The 17,824-nt window shown below is 38.0% G+C and overlaps 1 protein-coding gene across 1 annotated transcript in view; it reads right to left on the reverse strand.

The window, feature by feature from the left end:
* Pard3b (par-3 family cell polarity regulator beta) overlaps positions 1-17,824 on the reverse strand; it is a 978,380-nt gene that overhangs the window by 348,030 nt on the left and 612,526 nt on the right. Inside the window, exon 16 of the mRNA XM_006975013.4 lies at positions 12,038-12,082. Within this exon, the coding sequence (XP_006975075.2) occupies positions 12,038-12,082 (45 nt within the window). The remainder of the gene's footprint in view (positions 1-12,037; positions 12,083-17,824) is intronic.

The raw sequence follows: 17,824 nt of genomic DNA on the forward strand, positions 1-17,824 counted from the left end.
GCTCTTAGGTATTCTCTGAATGGGGGCTGCTATCAGGAGAACCAATCAAGTATTAGATGGTTGAAACTGTTATTCCTCACCCTATACCTGGAGAGGAGAGAGGTGCTACAGGCTGAAGTGATCAATACTTGATCTGTTGTGCCTATGGAATGAGGCCTCCATTACAAAGCCCTCTGAGGCACAGCTGTATGGAATGCCCAGTCTGCTGAGCATGAGCTGGAGAGCACTGAAGGGCAGGGCACATGGAGGGAGGCTGGATGTCTGGACTTGCCCCATACCTGTCCACACATCTCTTCTAATTCTGACCGCTATCTGTATCCTCTGTAATATAAGTCAAGTGTTTCCCTGAGTTCTCGGAGCTTCTCTAGGAATTAATTGAACCTGATAAAAGGCTTGTCAGAACCTGCTTTATAGTTGGTTTGTCAGAAGAATAGGTTATCGGGACAAGGAAGTGTAAAAAAGATAAAAGACATAAAATCAGAATCCAGAGACAAATGCAGCCGAACAAGATGTGTGCAGATGAAGATTGGGTGGGTCAGAGATTGCCCCTGGCAAAAGGTGGACCCAGGGCAGTAGGTCATAGCATGGTGATAGGGACTTAACAAAGATGTTGAGAGCTTCAGGAACAGAGTTTAAGCAATTGGAACCCTCCTTGAAATAGGTATCTTTGGATGCTTCCTAGCCTCATGAAAAAGGCTCACTTCATTTATGAACCCCATATATACGTGCACGCCCCAACTTATCTAATATAAAGTCATAACAGTGTCAAAATAAATGCATTCTGGAATATTCTAACCATTAGGTGATATTACACATTTACATAAGATTTATAAAAATAAAATTTAAAGTATATCTTATTTTATATTATTATTCAACCAAATTGGTGGGTTCCTATGTCAGAGCTTATTTTCATATTTCCCTGGTTGAGCTTTATTTAAACTTGCATTTCCAATATAATGTGTTACTTGATTTTAGTTGAGAATACTAAACATTTAAGCCCTTGTTGGACTGCAGATATGTGTATCTTCATTAGTTAATATAGGCAATAAATTTCCCATAGATATTTGAGATACAAAGTTGGTAGTCTAGAATCTTCCTGGATCATAGATAGGAGTTAGAGTCTTGGTTGCTTAGGTTAGTCTTTCCACAACTGATTTACACATAAAATGCTTCATCTTCCAAAAGTGATCTTAACTTTGAGTTTCCAATGTTAAAGTCCTAAAATAACTCTCATGCTTTAACACACAGTAAATTTTATTTTCCAAGACAAAAATATCTAATTCTGAATAATGAAAGGGATGGGATAATAAAATCTGGTTATGAGAATCTTATAATGTAGATCAATATATAAAGGAAAAGGGGCAATAAGCATACAGAAACAGATATGTGAGCAACTTTGGGGAAGTTCTCAGACTTCACAATCAGCTGTTTACACTTGCCCTTTTTATTACAATGGCATATTTCATTTTTTCTCTCAATATAAATGCATAGAAAAATTAATTCCGAATTAATTCTAAAGAACTTGCTACTGTGTTTTAAAGTAGATATAGTTTTTTTTTATTAAAAGCACTATGCTTTAAAAGTTTATTTAGAAATTTTAGAGTTTCCAAAATTTTTGAATTAACTAAGTGGAAGGCAATCCCAGAAAGACAGACAAGGGTGTCAAGTTCCTCAAAGCGGTGGAAGTCCCAGACTTCATTAGTCATGGGAATTGTGCCTTGTATGTTAAACAAGTGGTGATGTGGAACCAACAATTCCAAATGTGTTCCTAAATTCCAAAGTGAACATCTGCATTTAAGAAAATGGTGCTAGATGGCCACATGAGAATTGACAGGTGCCAAGTGAGTGTTCAATGTCAAAACTTCATGAGCTATCTGCACCCAACTTCACACCAGCTCTGTGACAGCAGGAGGAAAATACTCCAAGGAGAGTGATAGGACATTAAAGGCAATATTACCAATACTGTGTCAAATAACTCCATCTTTCTACTGTTCATTCTGGGTTTGAGGAAATTGAGAGAACTTGAAAGGTCATTAAGATCACGAAGCTCTCTAAACTGGCAGAAATGAAGTCCCCAAAGCAAGAGGTTCCATCTGAGGCTCAGCTCTGTCAGTGAGGAGGTAGCCCTTCCATGAGACCATTTTCTTGAAGCCTCAGACAATTATGGAAAATCAGCTTGCTGTATAGGAAGAATGTCGTGTTTCATTTAGTTCCAATGGTCTGTGACCCGCAAATGGAGAACTGGAGATTGATTTTGGAAAATGACAGATTATCTGCCATCAAATTCTTGAATGTGGCATATCTGTGTTTGTGTATGTCTGTGTCTGTATAAAGTATATGTAACACATAAATAAGAGTGATATATACATTTATAGTACATAAACATTTTTGAGACAGAGTCTGACTATGTATTCCAGGCTGGCCTTAAACTCATGGCAATTCTTTGGCCTCTGCCTTGAGTACTAGGATTACATGAATATGCCTCCACACCCAGCTTAAAACATACATTTTCAGTTGCCTTTCTGTTTTTTTCTGTGACTTATATCCCAATTCCCTCATGCATTAGCTGTCACCTATGTGTTTCTGATTACCTTGGACAGTCAGTTTGCCAACCCTACAAGGTCAGCATGGTCTACTGATTTCACATCAGAAAATGGGCACCATAAGCATCCTTAGGTTTCTCATGCTTTCTACGGACATCCTCATCCACACTGCAGACGAACCCACCCTCCCTGCAATCTAGGCTCACTCTCCCAAAGCACCTGCTACAGGACTACCATCTTAACCCTACACCTCTATCAACAGCCTCTTTCCTGCTTCTCTCTCAAACACCTTTCTCTGAACTCACAGACACAGCTTAGAGTGTTTAATTAATGGAACGTGAAGTAAACCAACAAAAACCAAGTTTTCCTATATTCCCTAGATACACCTCTATTTTCTCTTAACCTTTTAGAAAGATCATATATTTTTCTCTGAACTTTCTAGAAAGATCACCTAAGCCTTTTCTATCCTATTCATTGTGGTGATATTTTGTTTGTGCTCTAACAAATAAAGCTTGCCTGGAGATCAGAGGGCAGAGCTAGCCACTGGTTAACCATAGAGGTCAGACAGTGGTGGCACACACCTTTCATCCCAGCACTTGGGAGGAGGAAACAGGAAGTGATATGGCTGGGCGGAGAGAGGAAGTGATAAGGAGAAGTGGAGACAGGAGCTCGGCCCCCTTTCTGGTACTTTCTTGTATGCTCAATTCCTTCTCTACCTCCCCTTCCCCCGCCCCCGCCCCCAGTCTACTGAAACTACAGCTAAAGACACCTTTCGATTTGTATGCATAGTGAAACATTCAGCATTTTCCTGCCTGGGGACCACTCCACTTTGCAAATTCTTTTTTGTTTTTGTTTTTGCATGTATGTTCAGTGTGTGTGTGTGTGTGTGTGTGTGTGTGTGTGTGTGTGTCTTTGAATGTGTGAAGGTAATACATGTTGTGGACGTGGCTATGTGTGTTTTCAGGTGTGGACCACAGGTTGACCTTGAGTATCTTCCTCCATCTCTCTTTCTACCTTATTTTCTGAGGTAGTGTCTCTCCCAGTACCCCAAACTTGCTGTTTAATTTGCTCTAGAGTACCCTTATCTTGGCCTCTGAAGGACTAGGGTTTCTGGTTCAGCTTAAATGTAGGCTGCCATGCCCATGTGGCTTTTCCCTGAGTTCTAAGGTGATAAAATCTGGTTCTCATGTTTGCATGACGAGCACTTCATACACTGAGCCAACTTCCCAGCACTAATTCTCCATCTCTTCTTTCATCAGACAAAGAAGGCCATGAGAAAGAAGGGCCCATTCCGGTCACCATGGAGTCTTAGGGGGAGCCGAACCTTTTCTCTCTTCACCAGTTGACAAGCTAGGGCCAGTTTTCTCGGTGACTTGCAGAGCCATCTACACAAACCAGGCCCATCACTCCATCCACTTTGCTGGCGTGAAGATGTGGAGATCCTCGCCTGTCTTTTCTGTGCTGAGAGGCTTGCACCACCCTCTAACTTCAGTGTGGCTCACTCTCTGACCGTCTCCTCCATCGCACACTTGTCTTCCTGAGCCTTTCCAGGGCGGTTAAATTGCTCTTCAATTTCAATCTCATCTCTGAAATTCTCCAGCCTCTTGGTCTTAATTGAAGTCTAGCTGGCCACTCAGGATCTTGCTTCCCTTTAGCTCTCTCAAATCAGGTTTCTCACTTCAACTGTGGCGACTGGCATTAGGAGGAGGCACCACTTCTTCCTTTCTTCTCATTTCCGCTTTCTGTGCGCTGTCCCTCTGCCGTTGTATACAAAACGTCTCCTTCACAGACCCTTTCAGATTGCCACATTCTGTCTGTTCCTGCTTATCTTGCTTCCTCTCTCTCCAGGCACTTAACACAAGTCTCTAGAGTATAACTTATGGATTTATTTCTTTTTCTCAACCAGCTCTATCTTGTTACCCTTGTTGTCAAAGGTGCATACACTGGAAATTCCTGATCCACAGAAGATTACAGGCACCTAAATGATACACGGTCCTAACTCATGGGTTGATGTTAAACCCATGCTCCATGTGGCTGAGATCAGAAAGGGCCACACTGTCTGCACAGACATGATTAACATGCCAACATTGGCTTTTGGTTTTCTTATGCAACATAGTGAAGCAACATCTGACTGGCAATGTCCACAAGCACACCAAATCTGTTTCACTCATCTACTAGGTTTATTTTTATATAAAGGTACATCCCAAGTCATTATTACCTAAATGTATCTATCTCTCTTCTTTCCAGTTCTAATCACTTACATATACGTTCTTGTAATTATATTTTCCTTATTAGTTTTTTCAAGGCTCTACAGCCACCAGAATACAAAGTGATCATCTTTTCTTCCTTTAATCTGTGCAGAGCAGGTATGATGAAATTAGATACACCTTTGCCTTCTCTCTTGACTGGAACTTTATAACTCCCCCCTTTGCACTCTGTCTATTCAGAATTGCCTAACATTTCTTGTATATGCCTTGATGCTTCACATTTGCAGATTCCTCAATGAGTTAGCTCATTGACCTTTTCTAAGTCTTGATGTCATCTTTAGCCTCCCCAGTCTCCTATGGAAACATACCCATTCCCAAACCTCACAGCCATTCTCCAGGCCAAAGACATCAAGTGCTACCTCCCCTGTGAGATTTTTGTACTGACCTCTTCAGTGAGAATGCACTAAACTGATATCTCATAGGTGTTTTTACACATAGTGATTATTTTTCTAAGGCAGAATGATATCTTATTTCCCTTGATATTTCTAGCACAGAAAGAAGAATGACAATGTCCCTTATAGGTTCATATTCTGGACACTGGGCCCCCAGTTGGTGGTGCTGTTTGGGGAGGTTATGGACCCTTTAGGGCAGTGTTTCTCAATCAGTGGGTTGTGACCCCTTTGGCGACCCTTTCACAGGGATTGCCTAAGATGTTTATATTATGATTCATAACAGTAGCAAAATTACAGTTATGAAGTAGCAATAAAATAATTTTATGGTTGTGAGTCACCACAACATGAACTGTATTAAAGCATTGTAGCATTAGGAAGTTGAAAACCACTGCTCTAAGAGGTATACCTTTGCTGGAAAAAGTATGTCACTAGGGATGGGCTTTGAGAGTTTGTAGCCTGGCCTCACTTTCTTCTTGTTCTCTCTGCTTCCCGTGTGTGGATGTGATGTGATCAGCCAGCTTCCTGCTCCTGTTTAAGCCATGCTTTTCCTGTTACTATGGACTCTAGCCCTCTGGAACCACAATCCAAAATAAAGTCTTGTATTCATAACTTACTTTTGGTCATGGTGCTTATTATAGCAACAGAGAGTAAGTAATATAGAGATTTGTAATATACATGAAGAGGAGCAAAATAACTTATTTGGAAATTTAATTTGAAAGAATATCTATATTTACTTATGAAATTTAAAAGAGATACACAAACCTGCTTTATATTTGAATCTTATAAAAAAGGACTGGTTGGGTATATTTGTTTCTAATTGTGTTTGATTCATCAAATTTTAGAGATCACAGCATTCAGTAATCTTTTACAGCATAGAGAATGCCCAGGCTGCTTCCTAATCAAGTTTGTACATGATATATGAATGTTGCTAATTTTCTAATGATAATATCCTAATCCTTTTGAAAAGTAAGCCAAAGCTGGAGACAGAGGGAAATGTATATGTGCTGTGAAATAATCCCTCTGTGCACTATAAATATGTATTGCTCTCATTGCTAATAAAAAGCTGATTGGCCAATAGCTGGGCAGGAAGTGATTGGGTGAGACAGCCTGAGACAGACAGAATACTGGGATGAGGAAGGGTGGAGTCAGAGGATTCTTGAACAGATGCAGAGGAAGCAGGAGATGAACATGCCATGCTAATAAAGGTACAGGCAAATGGCAGAGCATGAATAAGGAATATGGGTTAATTTAAAATGTAAGAATTAGCTAGTAACAAGCCTGAGCTATTGGCCAAGCATTTGTAATTAATATTAAGACTCTGAGTGATTATTTTGGCAATGGCTGCTGAGACACAGAAAAATTCCACCTACATAAATGTTTCTCATATCAAATGCTACATTTAACCAATATAACACATGGCAAAGTATTGCAAGGTTCCCAGCACATAAACAAATATCTATGTTGTGTTTTATTAACTAATTGATGAGGAAAGAATCAAGGCTCAAACCCACTAACCACTAACACTGAATTTTGATTTCTTCATCCACAGAACTCTCAAAGAGTCATGAATAGCAGCAACCCAACTAGAACACTCAAATGTGAAAAATGGCTCGTGGTTTGACATATCATTATTAAAATAATACATTTTAATTTTGATTTTCTAAAGAAGTGGAAACAAAGACAAACTTATGAAATTTCACTGAGTAAAATTTCCTTATAATGAAGTTACTGTCTAAATTCATCTTTCCTTTAAAAGCTTTTTATTGTTACTTTTTGTTTGAAACAAGGTGTCACATGTAGCTCAAGTTGGTCTAAAACTTACATCTAGTCAAGGCTGGATCTGAACTCATCTCTTCTAACCACTATCTCCTGAGTGCTGAGATTATAGGCATGCACCAACATACCCATCTTAAAAGCTCTAATCTTTTAGAAAGTTTCAGGAATTTCTTAGGCCACATTTGAAAAATACATACATTTGAGGATTATACCCATTGCACTTAGAACAGAAAGGAAGGTGTGCCAAAGTAACAACTCCATATTAATTTCTGAGTTTTGTGACAAGAATGCATATCATAGGCTCTTCAATATAATCTATAAGCAATGCACACATAATTTGTCTTTCCTATAACTATTAACTTGACCCATTCATTCATACACATACAGACTTTCATATTTCATGAGGAGAAACAAAGGCAAAATGAGCACATTTCAATGTCACTCATCTTCATGAGATTATCACTGTCTGGAATATGTGTTCCTTTTTTAATTAGCCAAGTTTACAAAAGGGGAATACAGATGTTTCAGATATGTGTGTTGGTTATGTGTTCCCAACAGAATGGGATGTAAGGATCTATATTTTCCAATATTCTCAGTTCTTAGGGCCATAGGGTATGAGGAACATTCTAGGAAAACATGAGTTGCCCTGAGCACAATATGTAGGTTCATTCCCTAAGCCCACAGTGACCAACTGGGAGATCAGGTTTAAATGCCCTGAGGTTCTATTTCTACATCAATCAACCGTGTCAGCCATCAGCTAAATGTCATGGCTGCAAGGCTCCTATTATGCAGAAATCCACCTTGGTTGCTAATAAGTATATTTTCCTTAATGGATAAACTGGATTCAAAGAAGGTCTGTACTTACTGCCCACCATTACTTTCACAGATTTGCCTGTTTTACAGCTATATAGACAGGTATTTTAGAATATAAGAAATTAAAACAGAAATCGGAAAGCTTTTTAGTCCATTTTGCTAATTAATATGTCAGAGCTCGTAAAGAAGAAGTCCCTGGCTTTCTCAGTACTGCATCATCTTAAAGAGCTGGGTCAGCACAGATCCCTGCAGACAGTCAATACATATTAAAACAGCTCCAAGCAGTAAATCAAAACAACAGAAAAAGAAGATGACACAGTAGGGAAAAAAAGGAAGCAAAATTTATAATCCCCTTCGTACTGAATACAAGAGGAACACTGAACTAACGATTGAAGTTCAGTATATAGACAGGGAAATTAAGGAAGAAGTATCACAGATATCCTTTATCACTTTTAATATATTCAATAATAAAGCGAAAACTTTAAACATCAAGCACCAAGTTGATTCCATTTTCTCTGGACTCTAAGGTGCCTTCAGAACATGGAAGTCATCTTAAAATTGGTTATCCAATACCAAGTGGCCAGCACTAAAAACATATATGTATAGGTAACATTATAAAAACTGAGTGGATTGTAGTTATGTTTCTAAGAACACACATGCATACTTTCACTCACTTATATAAACAATTAAAGAAAATGGGGCCATGAACTTGAGAGAACAAGGGAGAGGAAATGGAAGAGGTTAATGATGTAATAGTATCTTAATCTCAAAAAATAAAAAAAAATAATAAACTAGTTTTCTTGTTTAAATACATTTTTTTCTGTCTTACATTTCTAGGGTATGAATTTTGTTCAATTAGTACATTGGGAAAGATGTTAAAATATTTTTCAAGGCTCACTAAAACTTGTGCTGTTTTCTTAAAGGAACTAAACAAAGGGTATTTTATTTCTAACTTTTCTGGGTGGGTCTTACCATTCTGTAGACATAAAGACCTCCCTTGCATGGAGAAGATCCCATAAGATTACAGACTTCCCTGAGGTAATAGGACGAAATGAATTCCCCCCAAAGGAAAGCTCATGCAGTGAGCAGATTGTTATGGGAATCTCAAGAATAATGTGTTGATTCCAGAAGGGGTGAAGGGAACCACCATTGTGAGCCAAAAATTATTGAAAGATTTATCTTACCTGGGCCTTTGATATAATTTTATCCCTGAGGCATCAACCACTTAAAGATTAAGCCAAGGAAAAGGTGCCAAAAATCTTGTCACACAATTGGGATGCGCCCAAGCCAGACCAGCAGATGGAACTTGGCATACAGTGGCTCTCTACTCACTAAGAAGCTGACTCAGAAGATAGCTCAACTCAAATGAATTTATTAAATGTTGAATATCTCCCAAATAAGATGGATGGTAGACTTAAGTCAGCATATACAATTTAATTTACTTTAACTTCCTGATAGTCTTGGATAATGTTAAAGCTGTCCACATTTCTGGAATTAAAGAGAAAGCTACTCTTCTTAGCCAAAAGGATGCTGATATATTACTTAAGTATTCCAAAGACATGATTTGGGGAAGGAAAAATCGTATTTCAAGAAAACTTCAAGGGATCACTTGAATCTTGCCAGATGTATGATCCTGGTCCCTTACAAGGCAAAATATAGCCTGACAATTTGTGGCTACAGAGAACCCATATAAGTTTGACGTTGCAGATTTATTATCTATCTATCTATCTATCTATCTATCTATCTATCTATCTATCTATCTATCTATCTATCTATCTATCTATCTATCTATCTACCTACCTACCTACCTACCTACCTACCTACCTACCTACCTATCTATCTATCTATCTATCTATCTATCTATCTATCTATCTATCTATCTATCTATCTATCTATCTACCTACCTATCTATCTTGTCTATCATTCTATATTTTGTCAATTATCTGTCTAGCTACATATAATCTATTTATTTGCTGTAAAGTTTTCATACGATTTAACTTAAAGAAGTTATCAGAATTAAAGGAACCCTGAATCCTTTGTTGCCTTCATATCACCACCACCTCCATCACCAACTTCCCATGAGAAATTCCTCAGATTAGTGGTTCTCAACCTTCCTATTGTTGCGACCCTTTAACATAGTTCCTCCTGTTGTGGTGACCCCAAACCATAAAATTATTTTTGTTGCTACTTCAACACTGTAATTTTGCTAAAGTTTTTAACTGTAATGTAAATATCTGATATGCAGGATATTTGATAAGCATGTGACCCCCGTGAAAGGGTTGTTCAACGCCCAGAAGGGTTGCAACCCACAGGTTGAGAACCACAGCTCTACATGAATACAGAATACATGCGGAAGTTGAGTTTTTACATGAGAGATGAATGTTTGAAGAAAATCATATTTAAGGTTAACTTTCAAAACACATATGTAAAAACTTTAGGGGGTACATTCTTGGAGCATATCCATTTATAAACTTAGTCACATATTTTTCTCTAATGATGCTCTGTATTTTCTCGCAAGTATCTCATGTTGTATAGGATGCACTGGTTCACTGTAACATATCAGTAAATAGTTAAAGATTTTGTTTAGCCTTCTTCATTTTATGGCATGTTTGTTCTAAAGTCAGATTTCTTACTTGCCTTTAAGTGGTTGATGCCTCAGAGGCCCAGGTAAGATGTAGTTGATGTTTTTTCACATTTACATAGAGTCAACAGATGTTCAACAATAAACTCTGATACAGTGATTATGTAGAAGGTCTCAAGATATAAGAACAATGACTGTTGGGGTGATTATGTATTAGTAACAAATCTTTCTGTGATTTACTATATTTTAACATTATGTTTCATATAATATAAGGCTTGCTGGTACTATTTCTATCTGAGGTACAGCTGCCATGCAGACTTTTATAAGATATCTATCTGCCAGCTATGAATTCTGCCAATTTTGATTTCTCAAAATCTGTAAGGTCATTATTTCAAGTTTTGTAGAGTAGTTCTTCATAAATATTTATATCACATTAGATAAAAGTCAACATTTAAATTTAACTAAAATATTATAGCAATAAGCTAAGATGATATTCTCAGCTTAAAAGAGTGACAGTCACTTTTGATTACCAGCAAAGGGTGACTTTTTTTTTTTTTGAAAACTAAGATTAAAATAAGATTGGAATTTTTGGAAATAGCCACAAAACTTATTATTTGCTCATTTACACAAACCCATTTTATAAACATTCTTAATGGGAAGAATGGAAGGGCGAACCTAAGGATTATGAAGCAGGTGTTTCCTGCTGCAGTCATTAGAAAATCTAAAAAAGGATAAAAAGAAAAAAAAACCATAATCTTGCCCTGGAACATGACAAAGTTAATGAGGCATCAATGCCACTTCCTACTGGAAAGGTAATTGGTGTACAGACACAGCAATGGGAAGAATTCTTTGTTTCAGCACAGGAGGAATGCCAACCACAGCCCCTCTGCAGAGTGGCCTGTCCGAGTCAAATGGGTTTTTCTACAACATGAGACACCCCTAAAGGGAGAAGATCACTGCAGGATTTGCTATCTTAGTGACTTTATGCGTGTGCAAATAATAGGCATAGATGATATGGAGGATCCCGAGGGAAGAACAGAAAGGAAGAGAAAGCCAGTTACAAGGACAGAAGAGAAGGGAAGCCACTAAGAGGAGAAAGGAAGGCCTGGGATTGATACACAAGGTACCTCATTGGGGTAGAGTAAGACCTGGACGACCCTCAGAGGGAACAACATGGGGGTTAATTCAGGAGGAGGAAGAGAGATAATACAGCCATCTCTGGCACAATCCCTTCTGGTGACAGGCAACATTAGTAATTTTTTTTTTTTATTTCTTCCCGAGAAATGACCACATCTTCCTTTGATATTCTCTGTCTCCCAATTTTAATGGGAAAGTCATGAAGGAAAATTTTATAAACTTTCTTAGCTTTCCTTTTCAATGTTTTTGTTTCTTGAAAGTGTTCGTGTCTAGGGTGTAGGTTTAAGGTTTTTGGTTTTATGATGATTATTTTGGAAACCTTTCGTCTCTTGAACATTTTGAGTCAGCATGCATTATGCCATTATGCACACAGCCAAGCGATAATTCATCTTTGTGGAAGACAGAGACAACTCATGTATTAATTAGAAAGCCTTTCACTGGCTGGTGCCTAGAAACAGGGTCCAAATGCTACTAAAACACAGCCAGCGATTTCCAGGAAGAGAAAGCCAGTTACAAGGAATTTCTTACCCGATCTGCGATCAACCAATGACTGAGCTTTGCTTTCATCTGGCACTGAGGAGAAGAAATAAAAGAGAGGAGGATTAGACCTGCCTGTAAATCAGCATTTTAAAACCATAAATTAATATAGATTCATAACAAATTAAATCTTTTACTGACAAAGATTTGAGGTTTTTTTTTTCTTCCTGCCTATCCTGGGGTGCCTCAATTTTATCCACAGACTTTTTATAGTCAACTATGAAGAGCTATGTTTATTAGGCCTTCTATGAATGTAATACTTATAAAACATTTTCAGACCTTGCAGTTCTTTTAACTGGGTTCTTTCTTTGATGTCTGTTAGGGAAGGACTAAACTCAAGGGCCTTGGGATATACACTAGATAATAAAGCTCCTTCAGCATTAAAGCAATACATATGTACATATTCAAGTCAAGACTCAAGGACCAGTCTTCTATATCTGGTTAAAATAGAGAGGGGGAAAAAAGGAAAGATTTTTATGAAGAAAGGACAAAATTTATAATAATATTCAACAAAGTAGACATTAGGTCACAAAGGATGGACTTATACAGATGAAAAACAAATATAGTGAACACCATGATCGCCCCTGCTTTCTAGACAGTTTCCTGGAGACTGTGCAGAAAGGGGACATGGGAGAATCCAGTGGTGTCCCTTGTAATAAAGGCATGATATATGATATATATGTTATATGTAATATATATATATATTATATATATACCATATATGATAGTCAGTGAAGTCAATGTATATGGAGTTTGTAAAGCACGGAACCATCTTACTATTTTTTTCCGATATCTTCAGAGACCCTCCCCCCCCATGTCCCTATGACTTAGAAAATCAATACTGAATAGAAAGAAAACAGCATTTGAGCTTCACACAGACATGGAAACGATGCCCACTCCCAACCATTGCCGTGGCAAGTTTCATAGTTCAGGAGTTCACTTAGAAATAATGACAGCTCATACCTCAACCATGTGGAACAATTAGGTAAAGATTTATACAGATCTCAAGAAATGGGAGAAAAAAAACTCTTGAAAGGCACAGGTTAGTAAAGCTTAAAAACATAGAAAAATGTCATATGTATGGCCTAGTAGCTAAATTTTAAAATGAATTTGTAGGTAAAACTTTCCCTCAAAGGTCTCTTTAGGACTGGGTGACAGCACAGGTGAATTTTATCAAATACTGAAATAAATAATATGGATTCTACAATTCCCTACTAGAAAAAAGCATAGAGAAAGGATTCCCACTGTGTCACATAGGGTTATTGTAAAACTGATATTAATATCAGAAAAAAAGACAGTATGTGAAAACCACTAATCAATATGTCCCCTGGACACAGACGTAGAATTCCTAAACAATGCTCTGTGGATAACCACATCAGTATCCAAGCACTGCTGTCCCTTCATTCACCATTTACCAATGTCCATGCCAGTCTATAAGCCTCTCGTACCAAGGACTAAAAACCAGGTGAGGCAGAATGTGAAAACCAGGAAGACCGCCTCTGTCTTCCCTCAGGAGCCTGTCTCTCCCCTCTGCCCACATCAGTCATATTTAACTGACCCGGTCACTACACATAATCAGCCACCCCACCCCCCCGCCCCCCGGCCATCCTTTCTTGGCTATTTCTTTATGTTGGAATTAAAAGCACTGCTTGCCTACAGTTATCCTGTTCTCAACTGTCTAAGGATCTTGTTAGACTTTTGGTAGCATGCATAGTTGTGTGGTAAGTCACACAGTACTTATCAGGCACTGATGGCCAAGTTCTTCCCTTGTTGTGCCTAAAAATACATACAGTGGAATCTACAGTATAAGTAGAAAAATAGCCCAAATCAACTCTGCTGATAACTAAAAATAATAACAGTAGCTGGTATTGCTGAGCACTTGTAACACACAGGTTCTTCGTTATGTATTTTACATCCATTTAATTATTTTAACCTTCCGAACAATCTGGGAAACAAGTACTACATTCAAGTCTCGGTGGCCTGCATCTCATCAGCTGAAGGAGCAGAGATTAAAAGAGTCTTAGCTGCTCCTTGGTCTCTGTGACAGTCACAGAAGGTTTGCTAGCTGAGGGATTTTAAGAACAAACAATGGCACAAATTAAATACAGGGAAACATTTAAACAATGATATATTAGAAAAATCAGCATTCTTCTTATTTGAATTTATAACATTAGACAGAGATCTGGGCCAGGTATGGAATGCATGCTTGGAATCCTAGAACTTTGGAGGTGGAGGGAGGGTTATCTGGACAAGTTTAAGGCTGTCAAAAAATTATTTTTGCAGACTAACATAAATGATGTTGGCTGTAATTCTGATTAGCATGTTTGGAAATTAAAAGTTCAAATGTATTCAACCTAAACTATTTCTTCTCACCTAACATATGAGAAGTATTTTTGAGAGTTAGGAACCTGGTTTGGAAGCCTTGACAAGTTTTGTTCCATTATTAAAAGTTTTAGCGTTATTTTGATAAGTATCTTAGGAGTCATTTTAACTTTCTTCGCTTCAATTTCACTACTGTGAATGAGTGAAATGTTGGCATTTCACAGACTTGTGGTGTTGACGGCAGAGGTAGTACATGCTAAGGGCTTTGAAAATCACATGTTAACACATACAATACCTTAGCTATGGTCATCATCCCTGAGACACTAAAGAGAAAGGCACAACAACATGCCTGGTGATAACTGACAGATGCCAGTGTTACCAGGTTTAAAATGCCTACACTCTTTTTTAACTCCTACTTTTCTGCGTGAAGAATGGGGATAGGAGCAGCACACGGGAATTTAGAGGAGATAAAATGAAGAAAATTATGAAAAATGCCTCAGCCCAGATCCAGGTGAGCAGTCTCCGTACTTAAAACTTTTGACAGTGGAAGCAGTCAGAGTGCTGATGGATGAATTTGGTCCTGATGGTGCTGACAACTATACTTCCTCAGGACCATAAAGAAATACAGAGAGAATCAGTGAGGATACATGACACCTTAGCAGTGCACCGGATGCTTTCGTGTGCTATCCAAAAGACAAACAGCCACTGTGGACACTCCTCCTCAGGGCATCTGACTGCAGCTCACTTTGCTTTGGAAGATGTGCATGGAAAACACAGTTGAGTGAAGGGTCTTACCTCACACAGCCTTTCCAAAAATGGGGAAAATGGGGTTTCCAGGCAGGTAAAGCTTTCGATGCTGCCTTGCTTCTGTCTTTGTGGTTTGCTTTTTTTTTTTTTTAATCTAAGCATTGCAAATTTCCTAGTCACATCAGGTTTTTCAAGGAACTTCTTAACTTTTTGGCTGAATAATGTCTATCATCCCTAGGAGGAATACTTATCGTTATTTTAATAATTGACAAGTTGAAATTCTTTAGAACACTAAAATAAACTATTTCTTTTTAAAGTATGGAAAATCCAGATGGGTGATAGGCATAAAAATTAGGGGTCTTTCTCCCAAATATTCTCTGACACAGATGTCTATCTTTAGGACCAGTGACAAATGAACAAACATAATGAAAAAGAGAGGGAGCAGTAACGACTTAATTAATAGAGCACATTTTATTTAAAAGGTTAAATTTGGAACAATCATCTTTTATGCACATGCTTAGTGCTGGGAAGCAATTTAAATAACAGTGGCAAATGAGAAAATGAGGTAAAATTACACACACCACCAATTTTTTAAATGGCAAGTATTATAATTAATACCCAACTTCCTTTATAACCCACATCACCTTAGAGCAACTATTAGTTATCTCTTGGGGCTGGTGCTTAAATGTGGTTGTTTCATTGCATTATATTGAGATAGTGCAGTGACTGGAATGGTCGGAACATGGCTCATGGCAGCTCTGTACTGTCGAATGGAAGGCTTGTATAAGAAACTGAAAACTGTGTGTGTGTTTCTCCTGAGGAAGGCCTCCTGTTCCGAGACAGCAAGGAACCCAAAGCACCAAGGAAGAGCGTTGGTGGGGGAAGGGCCTGGAGGTTTTCCATTCTTGTTCTGATGGAAGATGGCTTGACTTTCCTCCCTTTATAAAGTTTCTGGAGTTCATCACATTCTCCTTCATTTTTACATAAGGACGGCGACAATTTGCTCTTGGGTATAGTCAAGGAGTATTCTAGCAATTGAAGAGATATGAATGAAATGTTGAGTTCTTCTGAAGATGGCGTTTGGAGGCATTCCTATTATAGCCACTGTTTTCACTACAGGCATTACTAAAGGCTCAGAGATAACCATGACGTTGTCCCTTTCCAAGTTTCTCTGGCTGTAGTTAGCTAATGGGATTTCTGTACTAGCCTCCTGTTTCCTGACATTCAACACACAATTGATGAACACTATTTGGCTTCATTGCCACAGGTGCTTAATAAAGAGGACACTGTTTGGTCTGGATGTTTGTTAATTTCCTGGTGTGTCCTCTGACTCCCCAGGAGGACTCGCATGGGGAACTGAGCAGTGATGATTGCCCATGTTTCTAATTCGTAAGTCTTTGAAGCTAAGGAGAACTGTCCAGCTGCCGAGAACACTTTTTTTTTTAAAAAGCAATAACAGACTCTAATTTTCTTTTCACTTAATTTCAACCAGGTTCATTGTTAGAATTCAGAGAAAGAAAATACGGAAGGGAAAATGTCTATGATCAAGATGGCACTCTGCAAACTTTTTAGCAGCAGACATTAAAGTACACGTAATACACTTGCATGTTGGGTCCCAGCAGGATGCATTTTTATTAATACGGTGCTTGCTTAAAGTGTTTTATTCCTTTGTCAAGCCTTCCGACACACTTCAAATGCCTTCTCACTAGGGGAAAACAATCCCCTTGCTTATTGATAGAATTTGACACGCATTCTATAACATAAGTGACTATTAGGGACTTCACTTGCTTAATAAAAATTTGCAGAACAGTGGCAGATTTGGTGAGTTAATGGGCCCATATGCTCTTCTTACGCTGACAGGATATGGTATATTGCTAACACGCACAAATCTCTTCAGATAAAAATTGCCATCAGCTACACTTATTCTTTTTGAGAATGCCAACACTATGTCATGAATGGAAATATGCAAATGTGTTCAAATTCCCACTCCTTCATATGCAGATACTTTGAGGCAAAAGAGGCACTCAAAAATATGATGCGAAGCTTGCTTTTTATATAGATAGCCTGATTTCACTTTTTTATCTTAATATCTTAAACATAATTGAGACAACAATCCTGAAGTTGGTGTCTGCCATAGTGAAGATCTCTCTTCAAATGAGGCTATAAATACTACTCTTTAGATCATTTTCTAGAGTAGCAAGTAATTCCTTAGTGGTTAATAAATTTGTTTCCAAGGGTTGTCCCTTCAGAACTTAAAATTGATGTAATTGCCAATATTAGGAATCAATTTTCCTCTCCTTTAACAGATCAATTTCTGTGCCAGTGATGGATTTCCAGAACTTCTAAGGAATGTAAACCTGATTCTAGTTGTAAATTAAGTTCCCTTCTCAGAAACCATGAACTATTACTGCCTTAATTTATAGTGTTTTCTCATGTCAGTGACCATTTGGCATATCGCTTCTCTGTACAGACTTTTCTAAGTTTTCAGCACTTTGGATTTTTAATGTGTTGAAAAGTTACTACATTTTCTGAAACACACACATTATACATACACACAATACACATGCATACACACACATACATATACATATGCAAGCACACAGTAAACATACATAAACATACACAGACACATGCACATATATAAACACACAATACACATACAACCACATACACATGCACATATATAAAACAAACAATATACATACATAC

Source organism: Peromyscus maniculatus, chromosome 13 (genome assembly GCF_049852395.1).
Source record: "Peromyscus maniculatus bairdii isolate BWxNUB_F1_BW_parent chromosome 13, HU_Pman_BW_mat_3.1, whole genome shotgun sequence".
NCBI lineage: Eukaryota > Metazoa > Chordata > Mammalia > Rodentia > Cricetidae > Peromyscus > Peromyscus maniculatus.